Source organism: Gobio gobio (assembly GCF_949357685.1).
Source record: "Gobio gobio genome assembly, chromosome: 22".
Taxonomy (NCBI): Eukaryota; Metazoa; Chordata; class Actinopteri; order Cypriniformes; family Gobionidae; genus Gobio; species Gobio gobio.
Window position 1 is genome coordinate 41,707,977 of NC_137118.1, and position 17,851 is coordinate 41,725,827.

General features: G+C 38.3%; 1 protein-coding gene across 29 annotated transcripts in view; it reads left to right on the forward strand.

Moving 5' to 3' along the window:
• Nucleotides 1–17,851, forward strand: part of camk2b2 (calcium/calmodulin-dependent protein kinase (CaM kinase) II beta 2) — a 106,009-nt gene that overhangs the window by 75,166 nt on the left and 12,992 nt on the right. For 3 of the 29 annotated variants that reach the window (XM_079805037.1, XM_079805026.1, XM_079805042.1), the window contains 5 exons: nucleotides 4,424–4,492; nucleotides 9,329–9,373; nucleotides 11,120–11,168; nucleotides 13,764–13,844; nucleotides 17,684–17,803. In XM_079805037.1, coding sequence (XP_079661163.1) covers nucleotides 4,424–4,492; nucleotides 9,329–9,373; nucleotides 11,120–11,168; nucleotides 13,764–13,844; nucleotides 17,684–17,803 — 364 coding nt within the window. Of the gene's footprint in view, nucleotides 1–2,288; nucleotides 2,322–4,423; nucleotides 4,493–9,328; nucleotides 9,374–11,119; nucleotides 11,169–13,763; nucleotides 13,845–17,683; nucleotides 17,804–17,851 lie in introns of all 29 variants that reach the window. The other 26 variants (XM_079805015.1, XM_079805039.1, XM_079805041.1 and 23 more) reach the window with 15 other exon arrangements.

Consider the following 17,851-nt stretch of genomic DNA (forward strand, 5'->3'; position numbering starts at 1 on the left):
AATAGACGGATGTATTCCTTTCAGGGTTTTAGATGTATCTATCGTTCATTCACTTCTGTTCTATCATTCATTCTATCCATCCATCCATCGTTTTTTTCATGTGGTCATTCTATCTACACTATATTGCCAATTGTATTGGGACACCCTTCCAAATCATTGAATTCAGGTGTTCCAATCACTCCCATGGCCCCAGGTATAGGGGTCAGTGCATGCTGAGGCGCACAGTGCACAGAAGTCGGCAACTTTCTGCACAGTCAATAGCTACAGACCTCCAAACTTCATGTGGAAACATTTTGAGGACGGCCCCTTCCTGTTCCAACATGACTGCCCACCAGTGCACAAAGCAAGGTCCATAAAGACATGGATGAGTGAGTTTGGTGTGGAGGAACTTGACTGTCCTGCAACCCGATAGAACACCTTTGGGATGAGGCCTTCTCGTCCAACATCAGTGCCTGACCTCACAAAGAATGGTCAAAAAATCCCCATAAACACACTCATGAACCTGCAGAAAGCCTTCCCAGAAGAGTTGAAGCTGTTATAGCTGGAAAGGGTGGGCCAACTCCATATTAAACCCTACGGATTAAGAATGGGACGTCATTAAAGTTCATGTGCATGTAAAGGCAGGTGTCCCAAAACTTTTGGCAATATAGTGTACCCATCCATCCATCCATCCATTCATTGTTTGTTCATTCTATCCATTCATTCATCCATCCGTCTGTTCTTTCTATCTATCTATCTATCTATCTATCTATCTATCTATCTATCTATCTATCTATCTATCTATCTATCTATCTATCTATCTATCTACCACTCTTTCTATCTATCTACCGCTCTTTCTATCTATCTATCGCTCGCTCTTTCTATCTATCTATCTCGCTCTATCTATCTCGCTCTATCTATCTATCTATCTATCTATCTATCTATCTATCTATCTATCTATCTATCTATCTATCTATCTATCTATCTATCTATCTATCTATCTATCTATCTATCGCTCTTTCTATCTACCTACCGCTCTTTCTATCTACCTACCGCTTTTTCTATCCATCACTCTTTCTATCAATTGCTCTTTCTATCTATCTCTCTTTCTATCTATTTACCGCTCGTTCTATCTATCTATCGCTCTTTCTATCTACCTACCGCTCTTTCTATCTACCGCTCTTTCTATCTACCGCTCAATCTATCTATCTATCGCTCTTTCTATCTACCTACCGCTCTTTCTATCTACCGCTCTTTCTATCTATCGCTCTTTCTATCTATCTACCGCTCTTTCTATCTATCGCTCTTTCTATCTATCTACCACTCTTTCAATCTATCGCTCTTTCTATCTACCGCTCTTTCTATCTATCGCTCTTTCTATCTATCTACCGCTCTTTCTATCTATCGCTCTTTCTATCTATCTACCGCTCTTTCTATCTATCTACCGCTCTTTCTATCTATCGCTTTCTATCTATCTATCGCTCTTTCTATCTATCTACCGCTCTTTCTATCTATCGATCTTTCTATCTATCGCTCTTCCTATCTATCGCTCTTCCTATCTATCACTCTTTCTATCTATCTACCGCTCTTTCTATCTACCTACCGCTCTTTCTATCTATCGCTCTTTCTATCCATCTATCGTTCTTTCTATCTACCACTCTTTATCTATATATCTATCGCTCTTTCTATCTATCACTCTTTCTATCTACCTACCGCTCTTTCCATCTACTGCTCTTTCTATCTACCACTCTTTATATCTATCTACTGCTCTTTCTATCTATCTATCTATCTATCTATCTACCGCTCTTTCTATCTATCACTCTTTCTATCTGCCGCACTTTCTATCTATCACTATATTGCTCTTTCTATTGCTCTATTGTTCTTTCTATATATCGTTCTCTTGTTCTTTCTATCTATCGTTCTTTCTATCTATCACTCTATTGTTCTTTCGATCTATCATTCTTTCTATGTCTATCTATCAAACCGTGAACGTTGAATAACCTCATGACTGTAGAGATACAGGAACGGTCCTGTCACTGAGTCCCATCAGCCGGTTATTAAGGATGTTTAAGGATATCTGAGAAGAAAAGGCCTTAAGGGCTGTTCTGTACATTAAACCACATCAAAACCTCTTTTATCCACCAGACAAATGCACTTTCTCGCCAAAACCCACACCTTCACCTTATCTCAACCTTCCTCCCTTTCATATGTGTGTCCGATTCTGTGTGATTAATGTTCATCTCAGCGTTCGTCATAACATGTATTTTAACTCTCTCATTCCATCCCTCCATCACCTCCTTTCCACCCAGAAACGGAAATCCAGCTCCACCGTTCAGTACATGGTGAGAATGATATTTAATCCTAATCTCTTTATCCCTCCATCCCTTTCTCATCTCACTCTTGTTTATCCATTCATTCATTTGCTCATCCTTTTGGGCTTTTATGTCATTTAACGCACAATGTTGAATAAATCTGCTCTTCCTCTGTAATGATCTATATTGATTCTTCTCTTGCTCAAATGTCAAGCGATTGATTTAAAGGGTCAGATGGCATTAAATGGCTTCTCAAACGCAGGTGAGGGTCCTCAGACCTGCCCTAGTGTTCTTGCGTAGGGTTGTAGCGAGTCAATGTTGACCGTTGTTGTGTGTGTTTTAGATTGTGGCGCAGAATGTCTTTTGTGTTTGGCTTTTGTTATTGCGTCTGTGTGTCTATCTGATGTTGTTTGTGATTTGTACTTCCTGTAGCGTCTTAAGGACTCTCCTCCAGTTGTGCTTTCCTACTGCATCTTTCTCTAAGAAAACAATGGACCAAGCACAGATTTTCGGGACTGTTTGCTTACTTTTGTTTGCTTTTTTTTTTTTTTTATGCTTTTATTCAGCTTGCTGGAAACAGGTCATAGCATCTTAATCTGTTTTTGCTGGTTCACAGTGGTCTAGCTCTTACCAGCTTTATCAAGATGGTCTACCAGGTCAACTTTATCCTCACTGGTTGGTTGGTTAACCATCTGGACTAGATCAGCTTAGACCACATAAAAACATATAAAACCAGCTATCAGAAACTGGTTTTAATTTGATGTTCCAGCAGTACAGTGTGATCGATTGTAATCATTTTCCAAACATTTGTGAAGAACTTGTCCAGGCCACATTTCACATAAAAAAAGGAAAATTACATTTGCTTAAAGAAATTATGACAATATAAAAGATCACTAAGATATTGCATTGTGGATTTTTTTTCATGATAATTATGCACATTTTCCCAAAACAAATTCTTTAATGCAATACAATTTTAGTTCTGAAGTATTTATACACGATGGTAGTAGTATATTTTTTTAATGATAATCACCATTTAAAAATAATGGGAATTACACACAAAAAACATGAATTACATAAATTAAAGTAAACATAAATGAAATTGCATTTATTAAAATGAATCATTAATGAATTAGTTACTTGGTGTTGATGTTAATTTTCAATGAATAAATAAATTATTTAAAAAACGAATAAAAAAAATATTAAAATGGAAATGCCCAGATACATTATATGGTAATGAGAAAAATTTGGGGGATGTGCTTAATTATGTGAAATAAAATAATGTAAAAAAAAAAAAAACCCTAATGACAAATAAATGTACCAAAAGGTATTTGAAACATTTTTTTTTTTGCTAAGTGTTCTACTTATATTTATGTATTTGATATAAATACCATGCAATTGTACTTCCGGTATACTAAATTGATATACTTATAGTCTGCGAAATTGAAGCAAATGATTTTGTAATTAATGTACAAAATTACCCGGAAGTAGTGCTGAGGTCCAACTAAAGATATACATAAGTATATTTGATTGTGCTAAAATGGAACTATTACAAGTATACTTTAGGTATACTTTAAATATCTTTCATTTAACAATATTATTCATGGATCAAACTATCCTCACTAATAGTGATATTAAAACGCATTTAGACTTAATATTAAGAAATGTGCATTGTGCAATAAAGTAGTTAATTTTAATTTAACTATATATATATATATCTCCGTACATATGTTAATGGATTTGTAGTATACTTAGTATGAAATAAATGCATTTTAAAGAAGTTTTTGGTATAGGTTTTTCCACTAGGGAATAGTCCCGATAATAAGCATAATTTTCTTGTAAAAATGTTTTCTCTTTTTAATTTTGGGGTGAAATGTGATGTGGACATGGAAGTGTACTTGACTGGTTTTATAAGATTCCTCTACATTTACAAATGATGAACAAAGGGCACTCCGTGTTTCTCCAAGACCACTGGTTCAATTTATGAATTATGAGTTAAGATAAACACAATCCACTCCCTCACCACTGAACAGATTATCATCACCCCTGCCTCTCTCTCTGTATTTCTCTCTTTCTGTCCTCTCGCCCTTAAACACCCACTGACACCCTTTAACACTCTTTTGTGTTCTGCACAGCCACAGTCAAACAGTGCGAAAAACAGCATAGTCACCAGTCCCAAAGGAAACGTCTCTTCTCCTGCTCTGGTATTTACCTCCTTATTCCTCTCTGTTCTCTCTCGCTCCATCTTCTCGTCCGACTCGTCTGTCGCTTTGGCTTCCTTCTCCTGTCTCACACATGTCTGTCTGTGTCAGCGTCTGGCCCATCTCAGGCCACCTGTCGTAGACACTGTGTGTCTGTCAGTGCATCTTTGTCATCGAAACCATGTTAATGTTATGATCAACGATTTTATAATCCAAATTTGATGAATTCTGATGCTTAGAGCGTCAGTTAGCTTCATGTTTTCACAGAGATGTGTGCATGAACGTGTGTTTTTCATTGTTTGGATGGCAGGCCAACCTAACTTTGATGTTGGCTTTTTGTGTTTACACTATTTTTGACACTCATTATGACCATTATGATGTTGCGTTAAATATAAGTGTTTGTGTGTGAATGTTCTTTTTTATATGACCTAATGCTGTAAAGTCTGATGTATAGAAATTATTTATATTATTGGTCTGCATCATGTGTGATATAAACCAGTACAATATTGTTCTGATTTCATGTTGTTTGTTTAATAATTGTTAGCAATATCTATTCAGAGCTTCACAACTGCATTGATTTTTAAGAGATGCGGTGACCCCCAAACATGTATTAGCCACTTGAGTCACATTTAAAAATGTCTAAATGTTATTGCATTCAATAACAAAACATAAAAAGGAAAATCTGATAACATATAATTTCAGAATTCATACATTTTCATAAACTATTATTATTTTTTATTTTTTATTTTTTATTTATCTAATGCAGGGATTTCCAAAACTTTTTTGTCAGCTAATCCAAGATATTTACTTGAAGTTCCCCTGATATTTAAAGTTAATATTTCAATAATTTAACAAAACAAGTTCACGGCTTTCTGATGTCTGATGTCCATGCAGTTAAACAAATAACATATTTCCTCTTTTAGTAAGTGTTTTATTTTGATTTATACATTTATTGATTTTAATCTGACATTTTTATGATTTAATTAATTATTAGCTATTCATCAACTCTCATACCCTGATCTAATGCAATAATATTCAGCCTGAAGTGTGACTTAAGTGTCCGTTGCAATTATAGACCATTTTAGATTACTTTAGGTGCAGGTTTTCAACATTTTAAAGAGCTAAACTCTGTTAAAAGGCTGTTAGCACACTAGCAGTATCAATCTATAGCCTGTTCAACTGTATCTATATTTTGGGGATTTTATATATATTTTGTTTTAAAATGAAGTGCCCTAATTATGCTATTTTAAATGTTCCTAATTTTGTAGTCTCCTAAAATAGGTTTACATACATCCAAGGTCAAAAAACACTTTAATTTTCACATAATAAACATTGCAGCATCAGCTCTTTTCGCACAGGTTTGGTCTTGGAAAGGATTTGGTCTCTCTAAACCCCTCCTTTCTGAGAGCCTACTCTGCTCTGATTGGTCAGATAGCCCAGTCTGTTGTGATTGGTCTACCGCTTACAGCACGTATTGGAAACAAAATGCCCATTAGCGCATCTGAATTTCAGCTCCGATTCTCCCTGAATACTTGATACACAGTGAAACGAAACGATGGTGTCGGTTTTACCGTATCAATTCCAGCCCGAGTCCTCATCCTTTGGAGGTGCGTGTAAAGCAGATTTGCTTTCGCAGCACAGAAAACAGCGTCTCGACATGTCGACAACATGAACCAAACTCTTCCAGTCTCAGCTACAACTACAGTGTTTGAGGGTCAAAGTGGACATCAGCCGTGTTTCCACCAAAATTACCTGGAACAATTTGTCCCAGGAACTTTTTCCCCCAAGACCTGTTGCTGTTTGCGTTTCCATCGTTGTCTAAAGTACCGTGAAGATAAGGTAAATTAGTCCGGTGACGCAAGACTGCACGTGACTTTCCAGTTCTCGCTGGATTTCGTCCTCTGCATATAAACTTAAAGGATTCGTTCACTTTAAAATGAAAATTACCCCAAGATTTACTCACCCTCAAGCCATCCTAGGTGTGTATGACTTTCTTCTTTCAGATGCACACAATCTGAGTTATATTAATAAATATCCTGATGTTTCCAAGCTTTATAATGACAGTGAACAGGGCCCACGATTTTGAAGCTCTAAAGCACATCCATAATAAAAGTACTCCACACGGCTCCAGGGGGTTAATAAAGGCGTTTTGAAGCGAAGCCATGCATTTGTGTTAGAAAAATATCCATATTTAACACGTTATACAAAGTAAAATATCTAGCTTCCGGCGGATCGCCTTCCGTATTAAACTTGCATAGAAAGTGTAACTCTTCTCTACATCATATGTCGCATCAGTTATGCTTTTTCCATAAGTTGAATATGGAAGGCGGTCTGCCGGAAGCTAGATATTTGTCTTTATAACGTGTTAAATATGGATCTTTTTCTTACACAAACGCTTCAGAAGGCCTTTATTAACCCCCTGGAGCCGTGTGGAGTACGTTTATTATGAATGGACGCACTTTTTTGAGCTTCAAACTCGTGGGCCCCATTCATTGCCATTATAAAGCTTGGAAGAGCCCGGACATTTATTAATTTAACTCTGATTGTGTTCATCAGAAAGAAGAAAGTCTAGAAATATGTACCTAGGATGTCTTGAGGGTGAGTAAATCATGGGGTAATTTTCATTTTAAAGTCAACTAATCCTTTAATAAAGCCTGAACCTCGCCGTCGGTCCATCGGCCGTATTTTTTAAACTCCATTAATGATTCGAATAGCAAACAAATCTTACAGTCCTTCCAGAAAAATGCGGCTTTTTTGTGATTGTTGCGGGCAAAAATCCTTGATTATGCGGCACGTTTTCTTAAAAAATGCAATGGAAAATGCGGGATATTTATGCAATTTTATGCGATAAAATTGCGGGAACTTGCAAAAACTGCGATTTGATGAAAAAGAGAAAAAAAGCACTACATCACAGGAAGTGCTGGGAATATTTAAGTTCTCATCTTGTTTTATTGAAGACCTTAATAAACATTGAGTCAAACAAGTTCTGTAGCTTTACAAAAGGAATATGCTACAACTTCTGAAAAAATGAATAAATAACTTCCTGTTTTACGGAGGTAGCTATACAAAACAGACATTTGAGTGCTTCCAATGCACAAAGTGTAATCTCTTAAAGGGTTAGTTCACCCAAAAATGAAAATTCTGTCATTAATGAGTTCCCATCATGTCGTTGGACACCCGTCAGACTTCCGTTCATCTTCGGAACACAAATGAAGATATTTTAGTTGAAATCCGATGGCTCAGAAAGGTCTCCATTGGCACAATGCACTGTACACTCTCAAGACCCATAAAAGGTACTAAAGACTTTACGACGACGAGAATAGTTTTTGTGCTAAAACCTAAATAACGACTTCTATAGTGATGACCGATTTCAAAAAACAGCATCATGAAGCTTCGAAGCGTTATGAATCAGCGAGTCGATTCATGACTTTGGCGATCCAAACCGCTGAATCGACTCACCGATTCATAACGCTTCGAAGCTTCATGATGCTGTTTTTTGAAATCGGTCAACACACCGGAAAACTGCTTTGCGCAGTCTTTTGCTGTTATTTTTGTTGGCAAATGCGTGCTTCATCATGGTTTCACCGATATCAATGGTTTCACCACGGGGTTTGCAGCTTTTCGATGACGTTCACGTTGGGTAATTACGTCACTTCAAAACGTTCCCATGGCAATAGGGGGAAATGGCGGCTCTTGTGTGAAGTAAACGAACATTTTTCAACTTTCTGCTAATATATATGACTTTTTTGCAACGAAAATGCAGGGATTATGAAATCATGCAAGCCCCGCATATTTTGCATGCAGGAATAGGCAATTTACGCGGCGAAAGTGCAGCGTATTTGAAAAAATGCGGCCCCGGCATAAATATGCGAACTTTGGCTGATTATGCATTAAATCATGCGATCGCATAATCACGTTTTTCTGGAGGGACTGATCTTACTGCACGCACCACAACAGACTTTAAAAAATTGTGGTTGAAAGAAAATGCTGCGTGGAGTCAACCAATGATGTTAAGCGCCCAAGTCCCACCCCCAAAACTTCCTGAACTTTGAAAAAGTACTACCTCGCGAGCAGGGATTTTTTGAGGGGGAAATTTTTACCCGGAACTTCATTTAGACCATGGTCCCATCATTTAGACCCAAACACACCGAGTACAACCCCAAAGTCCCTAGTTCCTGGGGAAAGTTCCTACGGTGGAAATGTGGCTGTTGTTTGCGAGCAGCTAATGAAGAGCATAGGCTGGTATTGTGCAAATTTGTTACGATGACGACTCGTTCCAGGCACTTCAGAATCGGTTCTGTCTTTTGGGAGACAATAACTCCATTTATCATGCACTTTGAAATTTTGCAGACCTTTTACATTCACAAACAGTTATATCACACATTACATAAATGGTCATATCCGAAAAAGCATAATGGGCCACTTTAAAATGTTATTGAAAAAGTGGTAGATTTGCTGAACTCCTCATTAGCTCTACAGCGTTTGCACTGGGATTATATGCGGTCACATCTCTGGACTGGCTTCAGATGTTGGGCTTTGACCTCCGGCTGTCCTCTGCCTTTAACCAGAGCGCCACCTCTGACTAATAACCTCTATCGACTTCCTCTTCCTCTCTCCATTTCTGGTCTTTTTTTGCTAACACTTGTTTTATTCTTGCCATCACTCACCTCCATCTCATTTTGCTCGTCTTTTCCCCTCTCGTTCTCTTTTTCTCTCTCTCGCTGTCTCCTCCTCTTCCTCTTTTCTCTCTCTCTCTCTCTCTCTCTCTCTCTCTCTCTCTCTCTCTCTCTCTCTCTCTCTCTCTCTCTTCTCTCTCTCTCTCTCTCTCTCTCTCTTTAGGAGCCTCAGACCACTGTTATCCATAACCCAGTGGATGGGATCAAGGTACATCCTTCCCCAGCTCCCTCCCCATCCTCTTCTCTTTCATCCTCCACCTCTCTCTCTTCCTCTCTCTGCTTCTGTCGTCCATTGCAAGTCTCTTTATTCTGTGGTGCGAGCAAGGATGTTGTTTTGGGTTAGTGAGTGAGCATGAAGATGGGAAAGTGTTTGAGAAAGAGTGTGGTGTTTAGTACGGTGTTCGGTGTTGATTGTTTCAGTTAAAACAATGAAACCAATGGTTCAGTCCAATCATTTGACCCATGCTAGTCAATATGCACATAAATTAGTTATCATAGTTCATTAAAAAAATACACTACTGTTCAAAAGTTTCGGTCCGGTAAGGTTTTTTGAAAGAAGTCTCTTCTGCTCAACAAGGCTGCATTTATTGCATCAAAAATACAGTAAAACGGTAATATTATGAAATATTATTAGAATTTAGAGGAGCTATGTTTTATTTGATTATGATTTAAAATGTAATTTATTCCTGAGATCAAAACTGGATTTCATCATTACTCCAGTCTTTAGTGTCACATGATCCTTCAGAAATCATTCTAATATGATGATTTTTTATTATTATCAATGTTGAAAACAGTTGTGCTGCTTTATATATTTATGGAAACCATTAACATTTTTTCTGGATACTTTGAGTAGAAAGTAGAAAATCAGCATTTATTTGAAAGTCGGTCATTTTGATTAATCTTGCATCCTTGATGAATAAGAGTATTAATTTCTTTCAAAAACAGAATCTTACTGACCCCAAACTTTTGTTTGGTAGTGTCCACCCTCCTTGGTTACTCTTTCAAACTCTAATTGTTATATAATATAGTATTTAAAACATTTTATATACTATAAAGTATTTGTTTTCTATTTTATTTCCTTAAACAGGTTTGATTTAATTTCATGTTGACTTTAAGGGTGTGCTTTAAGAGTCTTCATTTATTTAAAATTAATATTTTGCTATTTTTGTGCTAATAAAAGTTATTTTTGAAGGGGAATAGGATCTGAACCTGTGTCTCCCATATGAGCGCCACAGCTAAACATGTCTAGGACATATGAGCTAATCACCAAGTGCCAAGCCATAGCCCAGACTGTTTTTAACAAACATTTTATACTTATTAAAAACCACTAACTTTATTTATCCAGTCAGACTTCTTATAAAACGTTTCCTATCCTGCCTCCATAATGCTGGACGCCCGTCTGTTTGTCTGTGGCTCAAACCCTCACGGTGCCTGCGGTGGGCCTATAACGCACCCACAGGAACCCGTAGAGAGAAATACAAGTAGACTGAGCTCAATCATTTGCATTTATTATACATCATAAGCTAAATGCGAGCTATTAAATGCATTTGTGCGTGTGTGTGTTGGGTGGGTGGGTGGGTGGTTACATGCATATGCAGAGGGAGGGTGCAGCTGCGTTCTCAATGCTGCCATCTGGGAAAGAGATGTGGAGATGCACAACAGAGCGTAGAGGATCTGAGTTTCATTGAATGGCTGTGTTACAGCCTCACCAGGTGGCTGAGCCTGAGATGAAACCTACTTCAGATATAGAGCTCAGATCAGTCCGCGACTGTTGCCGATGTCATTCACCTGAAGCGTAATATGTACAACTCCATTTGTGGTGATGATTATCCCATTTGTTTCAGTGGTGGTATTGGTCGTGCTTTATCGGAGTTGGTTGCTTTTTGTTGTTGGTATATGTGTGTGTTGTTGAAGGTGTGAGATCGGACACTGATTGCTTTTGTCTGCCGTACAGGAATCTTCAGACAGCAGCAACACCACCATTGAGGATGAAGATGTCAAAGGTGAGTGGTGTTTGTTTTTGTTGCATTTTATTAAAGCAATGCGCCACAAGAATCCATGCATTCACAGTGATTTTACTGGGGACTGCTTCTGATAACATCAACAAGCCCTATAAAGACAATTTTAATAATCTAGTACATTTCTGATGGATAAAAACAAGCCACGTGCATTTTTTTGTCTACTTTAACCCCAGCTTCACTCAAGTACAGCTGTAATGCATTAAACTGATCTAAAAAAAACAAAAAACATTTATACTCCTGGTTTCACAGACAAGGTTTAAGCTAGTCCCAGACTAAAATGCATGTTTGCGCTGTTTTAACTGAATATCTTATCTTAAAATATGTCAGTGCCATTGTTTTTTTCCTCAAGATGCACACCAGTAATGTGTTTTTCTAATGCACATTTATAAAAGATACTTAAATGTCCTGTTAGGGGAACAACAGTTTAGGACCCAAGACCAGTAGTGAAGAATGAAGACCAAAAGTCAGGAGCGCAATTAATTAAAGAAAAATGTACTGAAGAGTAGTTTGCAGTTTCATCAGCAGAAGCCAGCTTCAAGTCTCACAAGGAGTTTGTAGGCCGCGCTCCCTCTCTGTTCAGAAATTGTCTGTACGAAATCTGGTAGTTATACTGTTTTCAAGGTCTAGCCGCGTCATTATTGCAAGTTGAATGATTCTGATTGGCTAAGAGAAAATAGACAGTCATAGTAAATTTCCACACATTGTCAGTTAATCAGATGCACGTGTTCATAGATCACTTGTTGACGTTTTCCCCCCGGAATTAGGCACATAGTGACCTTCCAGATCTGGAGCAGGCGTCAGCTTGCCCAGAAAACAAGTCCACCCATCTCTTAGGATGCCCGTAATCCACCTCCAATACTGATCTGTAACTCAGAATATTACGTACATACACAGATACACAGTCTCTCCAAGGCTGGAGTTGATTGAGCTCCAGTTCTGACCAGAAAGTTTCACAAAACATACTGATAACATGTGCTTTCTCTCAGTGAGAGATACAGACAGTATTCACCATAGTTCTTTAGTGTTTCAGTAAAAGAAAATATAAAATGAATAAATTATAATATAAAATGAAAGACGAATCCATATTTCATCTCTGGAAACTGGGCTAAGTGAGTAAGCACTGTTACTGCTCTCCTGGCATGTTAGGGGTGTGTGTTACCTCCAAAATCCAAACACACGACAACATGTTCTGAAATCAAGTGTTTAGCGACACATCACACATCCCTAGACCAGACCCTCAGTCACTCCTCAGAGACCAAATACAAACTTTAGAAAACAGATATGAAGAAACAATAAACAGTGGTTCTATTGATTAAGTAATATCATGTGCATCATTATAATAATATAGGTGGATAAATATTGATTAATGCTTTGATTATAAATTTAAATAGGATATTTATATATAGGTATATCGAAGCGGCAGTGGATTTCAGAATCCGCACCCTTCAGTCCTAATTGAACTAAGGCCTAATCCTGGCTTAATCTAAACCCTATCTGTGAAACTGGGCCATAATGTTAGAAAATATCTTAAATGCTGTTCTTTTGAACTGTATATTCATTAAAGAACACTGAAAAACGTATCACAGTTTCCACAAAATGATAATAATCAGAAATATTTCTTGAGCAGCAAATCATCATAATTAGAATGATTTCTGAAGCATTATGTGACACTGAAGACTGGAGTAATGATGCTGAAAATTCAGCTTTGATCACAGGAATAAATTACATTTTACAATATATTAAAATAGAAAACAGTTATTTTAAATTATAATAATATTTCACAAATATTACTGTTTTTATAGTATTTTTCATCAAATAAATGCAGCATTGATGAGCAAAACAGACTTCTTTCAAAAACATTAAAACTCGTACCGAACCCAAACTTTTGAACAGTAGTGTATTGATATCACGTTATGAAAGTTGTGAACGCTGCTTCATGACTATGAAAATGCCTAAAACCTCCTTAATCATGGTAAAATCACTGTATTGCATATATAATAAAAGGTTCTTATTATGTATTTTTCTTTATTTAAAATAGGCTATTTAAGTTACTTTTGCTGTGGTCACAGGTATGCACACGTTGCCTCGTCTTTGAACTTTGATCTGGTCAATGCCTGAACAATCCATATACAAAAAAAAAAAACTGTACTGTAATGTAATTCGTCTCAACTATTGTTGTGACATCATAACCCTGAGGTTCAGCTGATAGGCCTTATGACTTCCTCTGACTTTCGTCTGGCTTAATTCTTCTCTCGGCCATCCTGCTCTTCTGGGCGACACATTCCAGGGCACCTTCGATGTATTTTTATCTCTAGGAACACTAGAAATGTGAGAGATGTGGGATATGTGTGTGTGCTTTATTCACACGAGTCAATGTTGGTTCACCTTGCAAATTTTTTTATTATGTGAATTACTATTTGTCACCCTCAATAGTAGATTGCCTCAGTAAATGGCTCGGCCTCAATAATAGGTTGCAGTCATGTTGTGAAATAGTCTGCCATGTTCCGCCTTTGTTTGCCCTCCTTTCTCAGTCTCATCTTTCCAATCTCTTCCCACCTTTTCCTTCCCGCTCAATAGGGAAAAGCCTAGATAGCAGTTCAATTAAAGCCCCCTCTGAAGTCAACCAATCCCCGCCAGGCTCCGCCCCCGCCATCTTCTGTAAGTCTCAGAATGACTGGTCTGCACTCGTTTGGTTTGGCCTGGCTGGTTTGCACGCCATCTATCAGCACTCACTAACTTCAGCAAATCCCTGAAAAATAAACCGCTTCTCTGTTCGCTCCTCTTGAGGTGGCTTATAGATATGAAAATATGGGTTGATGAGATCAATTTGGGTAATGATAGTTAAAGGTCGTGTAATTTGCACAATGCTATCTGTAGTCTTTCTGCTTCATTAATCGTTAGGGATGCGTAGCGTAGAAGACATGAAAAAATGTGCTCACCCTCATGTCATTCCAAACCCATAAGACTTTCGTTCCCCTTTGAAACGCAAATTAAGGTTTTTTTTTTTTAATGAAGCCCGAGAGGTTTCTATCTCTCCATTGAAAGTCCAGGTAACCAAATTTAAAAGATCCGAAAAGGTCATTAAAGGCGTCATAAAATGAATCGAGCAGTTTAATTCAAATCCTGTGAAGAGATGCACTCTCTTTATACGATGAACTCATTTAATTTAGGTTTTATTTGCATATAAACACAGACATGGGGCCCTATTTTAACGATCTGAGCGCATGGCGCAGGTGCACTTAGGGCGTGTCCGAATCCACTTTTGCCAGTTTAACAACGGAAAAAAACGGTCGCCACGCCAGGCGCATGGTCCAAAAGGGTTGTACCTAGTCTCTTAATGAGTCATGGGTGTGTTTTGTGCGTAACGTGCAATAAACCAATCAGAGTCTTATCTCCCATTCCCTTTAAAAGCCAGTTTCAGATTCACTATATTATTTGCGAGCGGAAACGCTTCTCCAGAGAGGATTCCTTTTATTTTTAATATTTAAAAATGTTTGTTTGCTGCGTGTCCCTGTGTGTGTAATAAACAGTGTACACACGTTGTGTACCCGCCTTTAGGCGCATATTACTAACACACCCTTTAGATAACACAAAAAATACTGTGCTATTGACTTTAGAGCAGGTTTTTGTTGGTCAATGGCGCAGTCGTTTTCAGTTGCCTCAAAATGGCAACACGCCAACAATGCGCCTGAACACCCATGGGCGAACAGATGGCCTCATTGTTACTATTTAAAGTGGATGTGAAAATGTGCGCTGGATGTGAAAATGAGAACTGCATCGGGCTGAAACTAGCAAAAAACACTTGCGTTGTGCCTGGCGTCTGGGTCGCATTGCGCTGGGTGAGAAGCTCAGATTAACCAAAGTTTCATCGGTTTGGACATGACATGATGCTGAGTAAATGATGACAGACAGTTTTTTTGTGAACTATCCCTTTAACCCCTAATAAGTGTAGATGTAAGACTTTGACCTTTACTTTAGTCCATTTGAGTGCAGTGCAAGCATGGTTTTCCTGAAGCCTAACAGGAAGGGGTTTTGATCACTGTGGCATCCAAAGAGCAAAGACTGTTAAAAATGTAAAATCCCCTTTAATGAAAGCAACCCACTTTCTCTTGCTGACCAACTCGCTATTGTTGCCTGTACGCTGACCCCCTAAGGCAGCAGATGGATTGGCACGCACTTAGGCACCTTACCTGCATGCACACCCATAAAGGCACAGTATGTAATTATTCTTGACGACGGCGTGAATGAGCGTGGAATCATGGGAGTATAAAAATGAATTCCAAACATTCATAAATAGGGCGTCTGGGCTAATTTGCATAATCCACGCCCATGAGTTACAACTACACAAATGTCCAGGAATGCTGTGGAATCTTCTGGACTCCCTTCTCAGGTTTGACTGCAGTATATCGCATAAATGCTAAAGAGACTGATTGGCCATATGCCTAGCAATAAATATTAAATTATCGTGTGCCCACCAAAGCATTTTTAGCCAGCTAAAAAATGTCTGGTGCTCTTCTGAAAACGGCCAGCTTGGTGGCATGGCAGTAATGTGCATCTCATTTTGAAGAATATTACTGACTATAAAAATGCAGTAACCAGCCATTTTAACTCCATTGTTGTTCAATCGTTTTACAAGTGATTGGTCGGTGTAGTATTTGTCCCACCCATCCTCCACTGATTGGACGGCTGGGTAAGAAGTGTTTAATGAATGAGGCCCAATGTTTGCATCCTGCTTTCCCGAACTTGAACATTGTTACAATAAGGTTTGATCACTTAGATTCGCATTAGTTTATTTCATTCTAATGAAAAAGCCACAACTGCTGAATTACTACTCATACAGGTCACTTTATTTGACTAATTAAAATTGGTCAAAAAATCATACTTAATATATGTTTGAGTGATGTTATGTTACAACGATGCGTTCGCTTGTTGGCTGTGACACTTGTTGCACATTGTAGTAAGCTAGACCGATATTAGAATATCATATTAAAGGAACACTCCACTTTTTTTGAAAATAGGCTCATTTTACAAGTCCCCTAGAGTTAAATAGTTGAGTTTTACCGTTTTTGAATCCATTCAGCCGATCTTTGTATCTGGCGGTAGCACTTTTAGCATAGCTTAGCATACATCATTGATTCTGATCAGGCCATTAGCATCTCATTCAAAAAATGACCAAAGACACTTTCAATATTTTTCCTATTTAAAACTTGACTCTTCTACAGTTACATCGTGTGCTAAGACTTACTGAAAATGAAAAGTTGCGATTTTCTACACCTAAATGGCTAGGAACTACTTTCTCATTCCTGTGTAATAGTCGCGGATCTTCGCGGCCGTACCATGGCTGCAGTGGCGCAATGATTCGTTGGTATTCTGTGAAACATGGTGGTAGTATACACCTTCGACTTACTTTCACAGCCCTTTACAACACACAGAACCATGGTTAATCACACAGGTAAATCCACAACACAATTTGTCTGCTGCAAGCCTGAAACTTTCTCTGCAACTACACGAACTTAGTGCCGGTCACATTGAAAGTTACCTAGCTGGGGGCTACTTTCAGGCGCTGCGTAATATCATTGCACTGCTGCAGCCATGGTACGGCCGCGAAGATCCGCGACTATTACGCAGGAATGAGGAAGTAGTTCCTAGCCATTTAGGTGTAGAAAATCGCAACTTTTCATTTTCAGTTGGTCTGAGCACACGATGTTACTGTAGAAGAGTCAAGTTTTAAATAGGAAAAATATTGAAAGTGTCTTTGGTCATTTTTTGAATGAGATGCTAATGGACTGACCAGAATCAATGATGTATGCTAAGCTATGCTAAAAGTGCTACCGCCAGATACAAAGATCGGCTGAATGGATTCAAAAACGGTAAAACTCAACTATTTAACTCTAGAGCACTTGTAAAATGAGCCTATTTTCAAAAAAAGTGGAGTGTTCCTTTAATGTAAACTGGATGACTTGTGTTGCTAAAATTAATTTTAAAACATTGTATGGTGTAGAAAATGCTGTTACTACAAATAAGCTCTTTCTGATTATATGTTAGCCACTTGACAAAATAGTCTGATTTACTTTTTGGGTGAGATTTGAAACAAGAGATTTAAACAATAAGACTAACTGTGTTGAGCTGAACAGTTGCCTGTCTAATAAAACACATAATCTGTTAAAGCGTCTGTTGGGTTTTTACGGATTCTATGGAAGTAAAACTGGTAATCGAGGGTACCGCGGATATGACGCCATAGACCAGCGACGCAATGACACGGGCCGTTAAACTTATTAAAATAGCTGATTTCTCTGGATTTAAACATTGTTGGAAACATTCGGGATAATGCAAGTACACAAGTCAACTAAATATATTCGAGTGTTTTTTGGATATTTGAATCCAAAAATCTTACATACTGTGCCTTTAAGATGCATGAGTTTGGATGAGTCTGTCTTCAGTATCCTCTTGTTACCACCTGCCATCGGTCATCATTATCACCCCCGATGTGTAAACAGCCACCAAGCTGACCGACATCCTGGGCTGCGCCCGCAGGGGCTCAGGACCCTCGGCTGTGCCTGATACTGAAGCAGCTGCCCTGTCCACCCAATCCCCTCCACAGACTCCCATCATGCAGAGTGAGTACAGCGCCCCGCAGACCCGAGCAATGACGCTCATGCACAGGG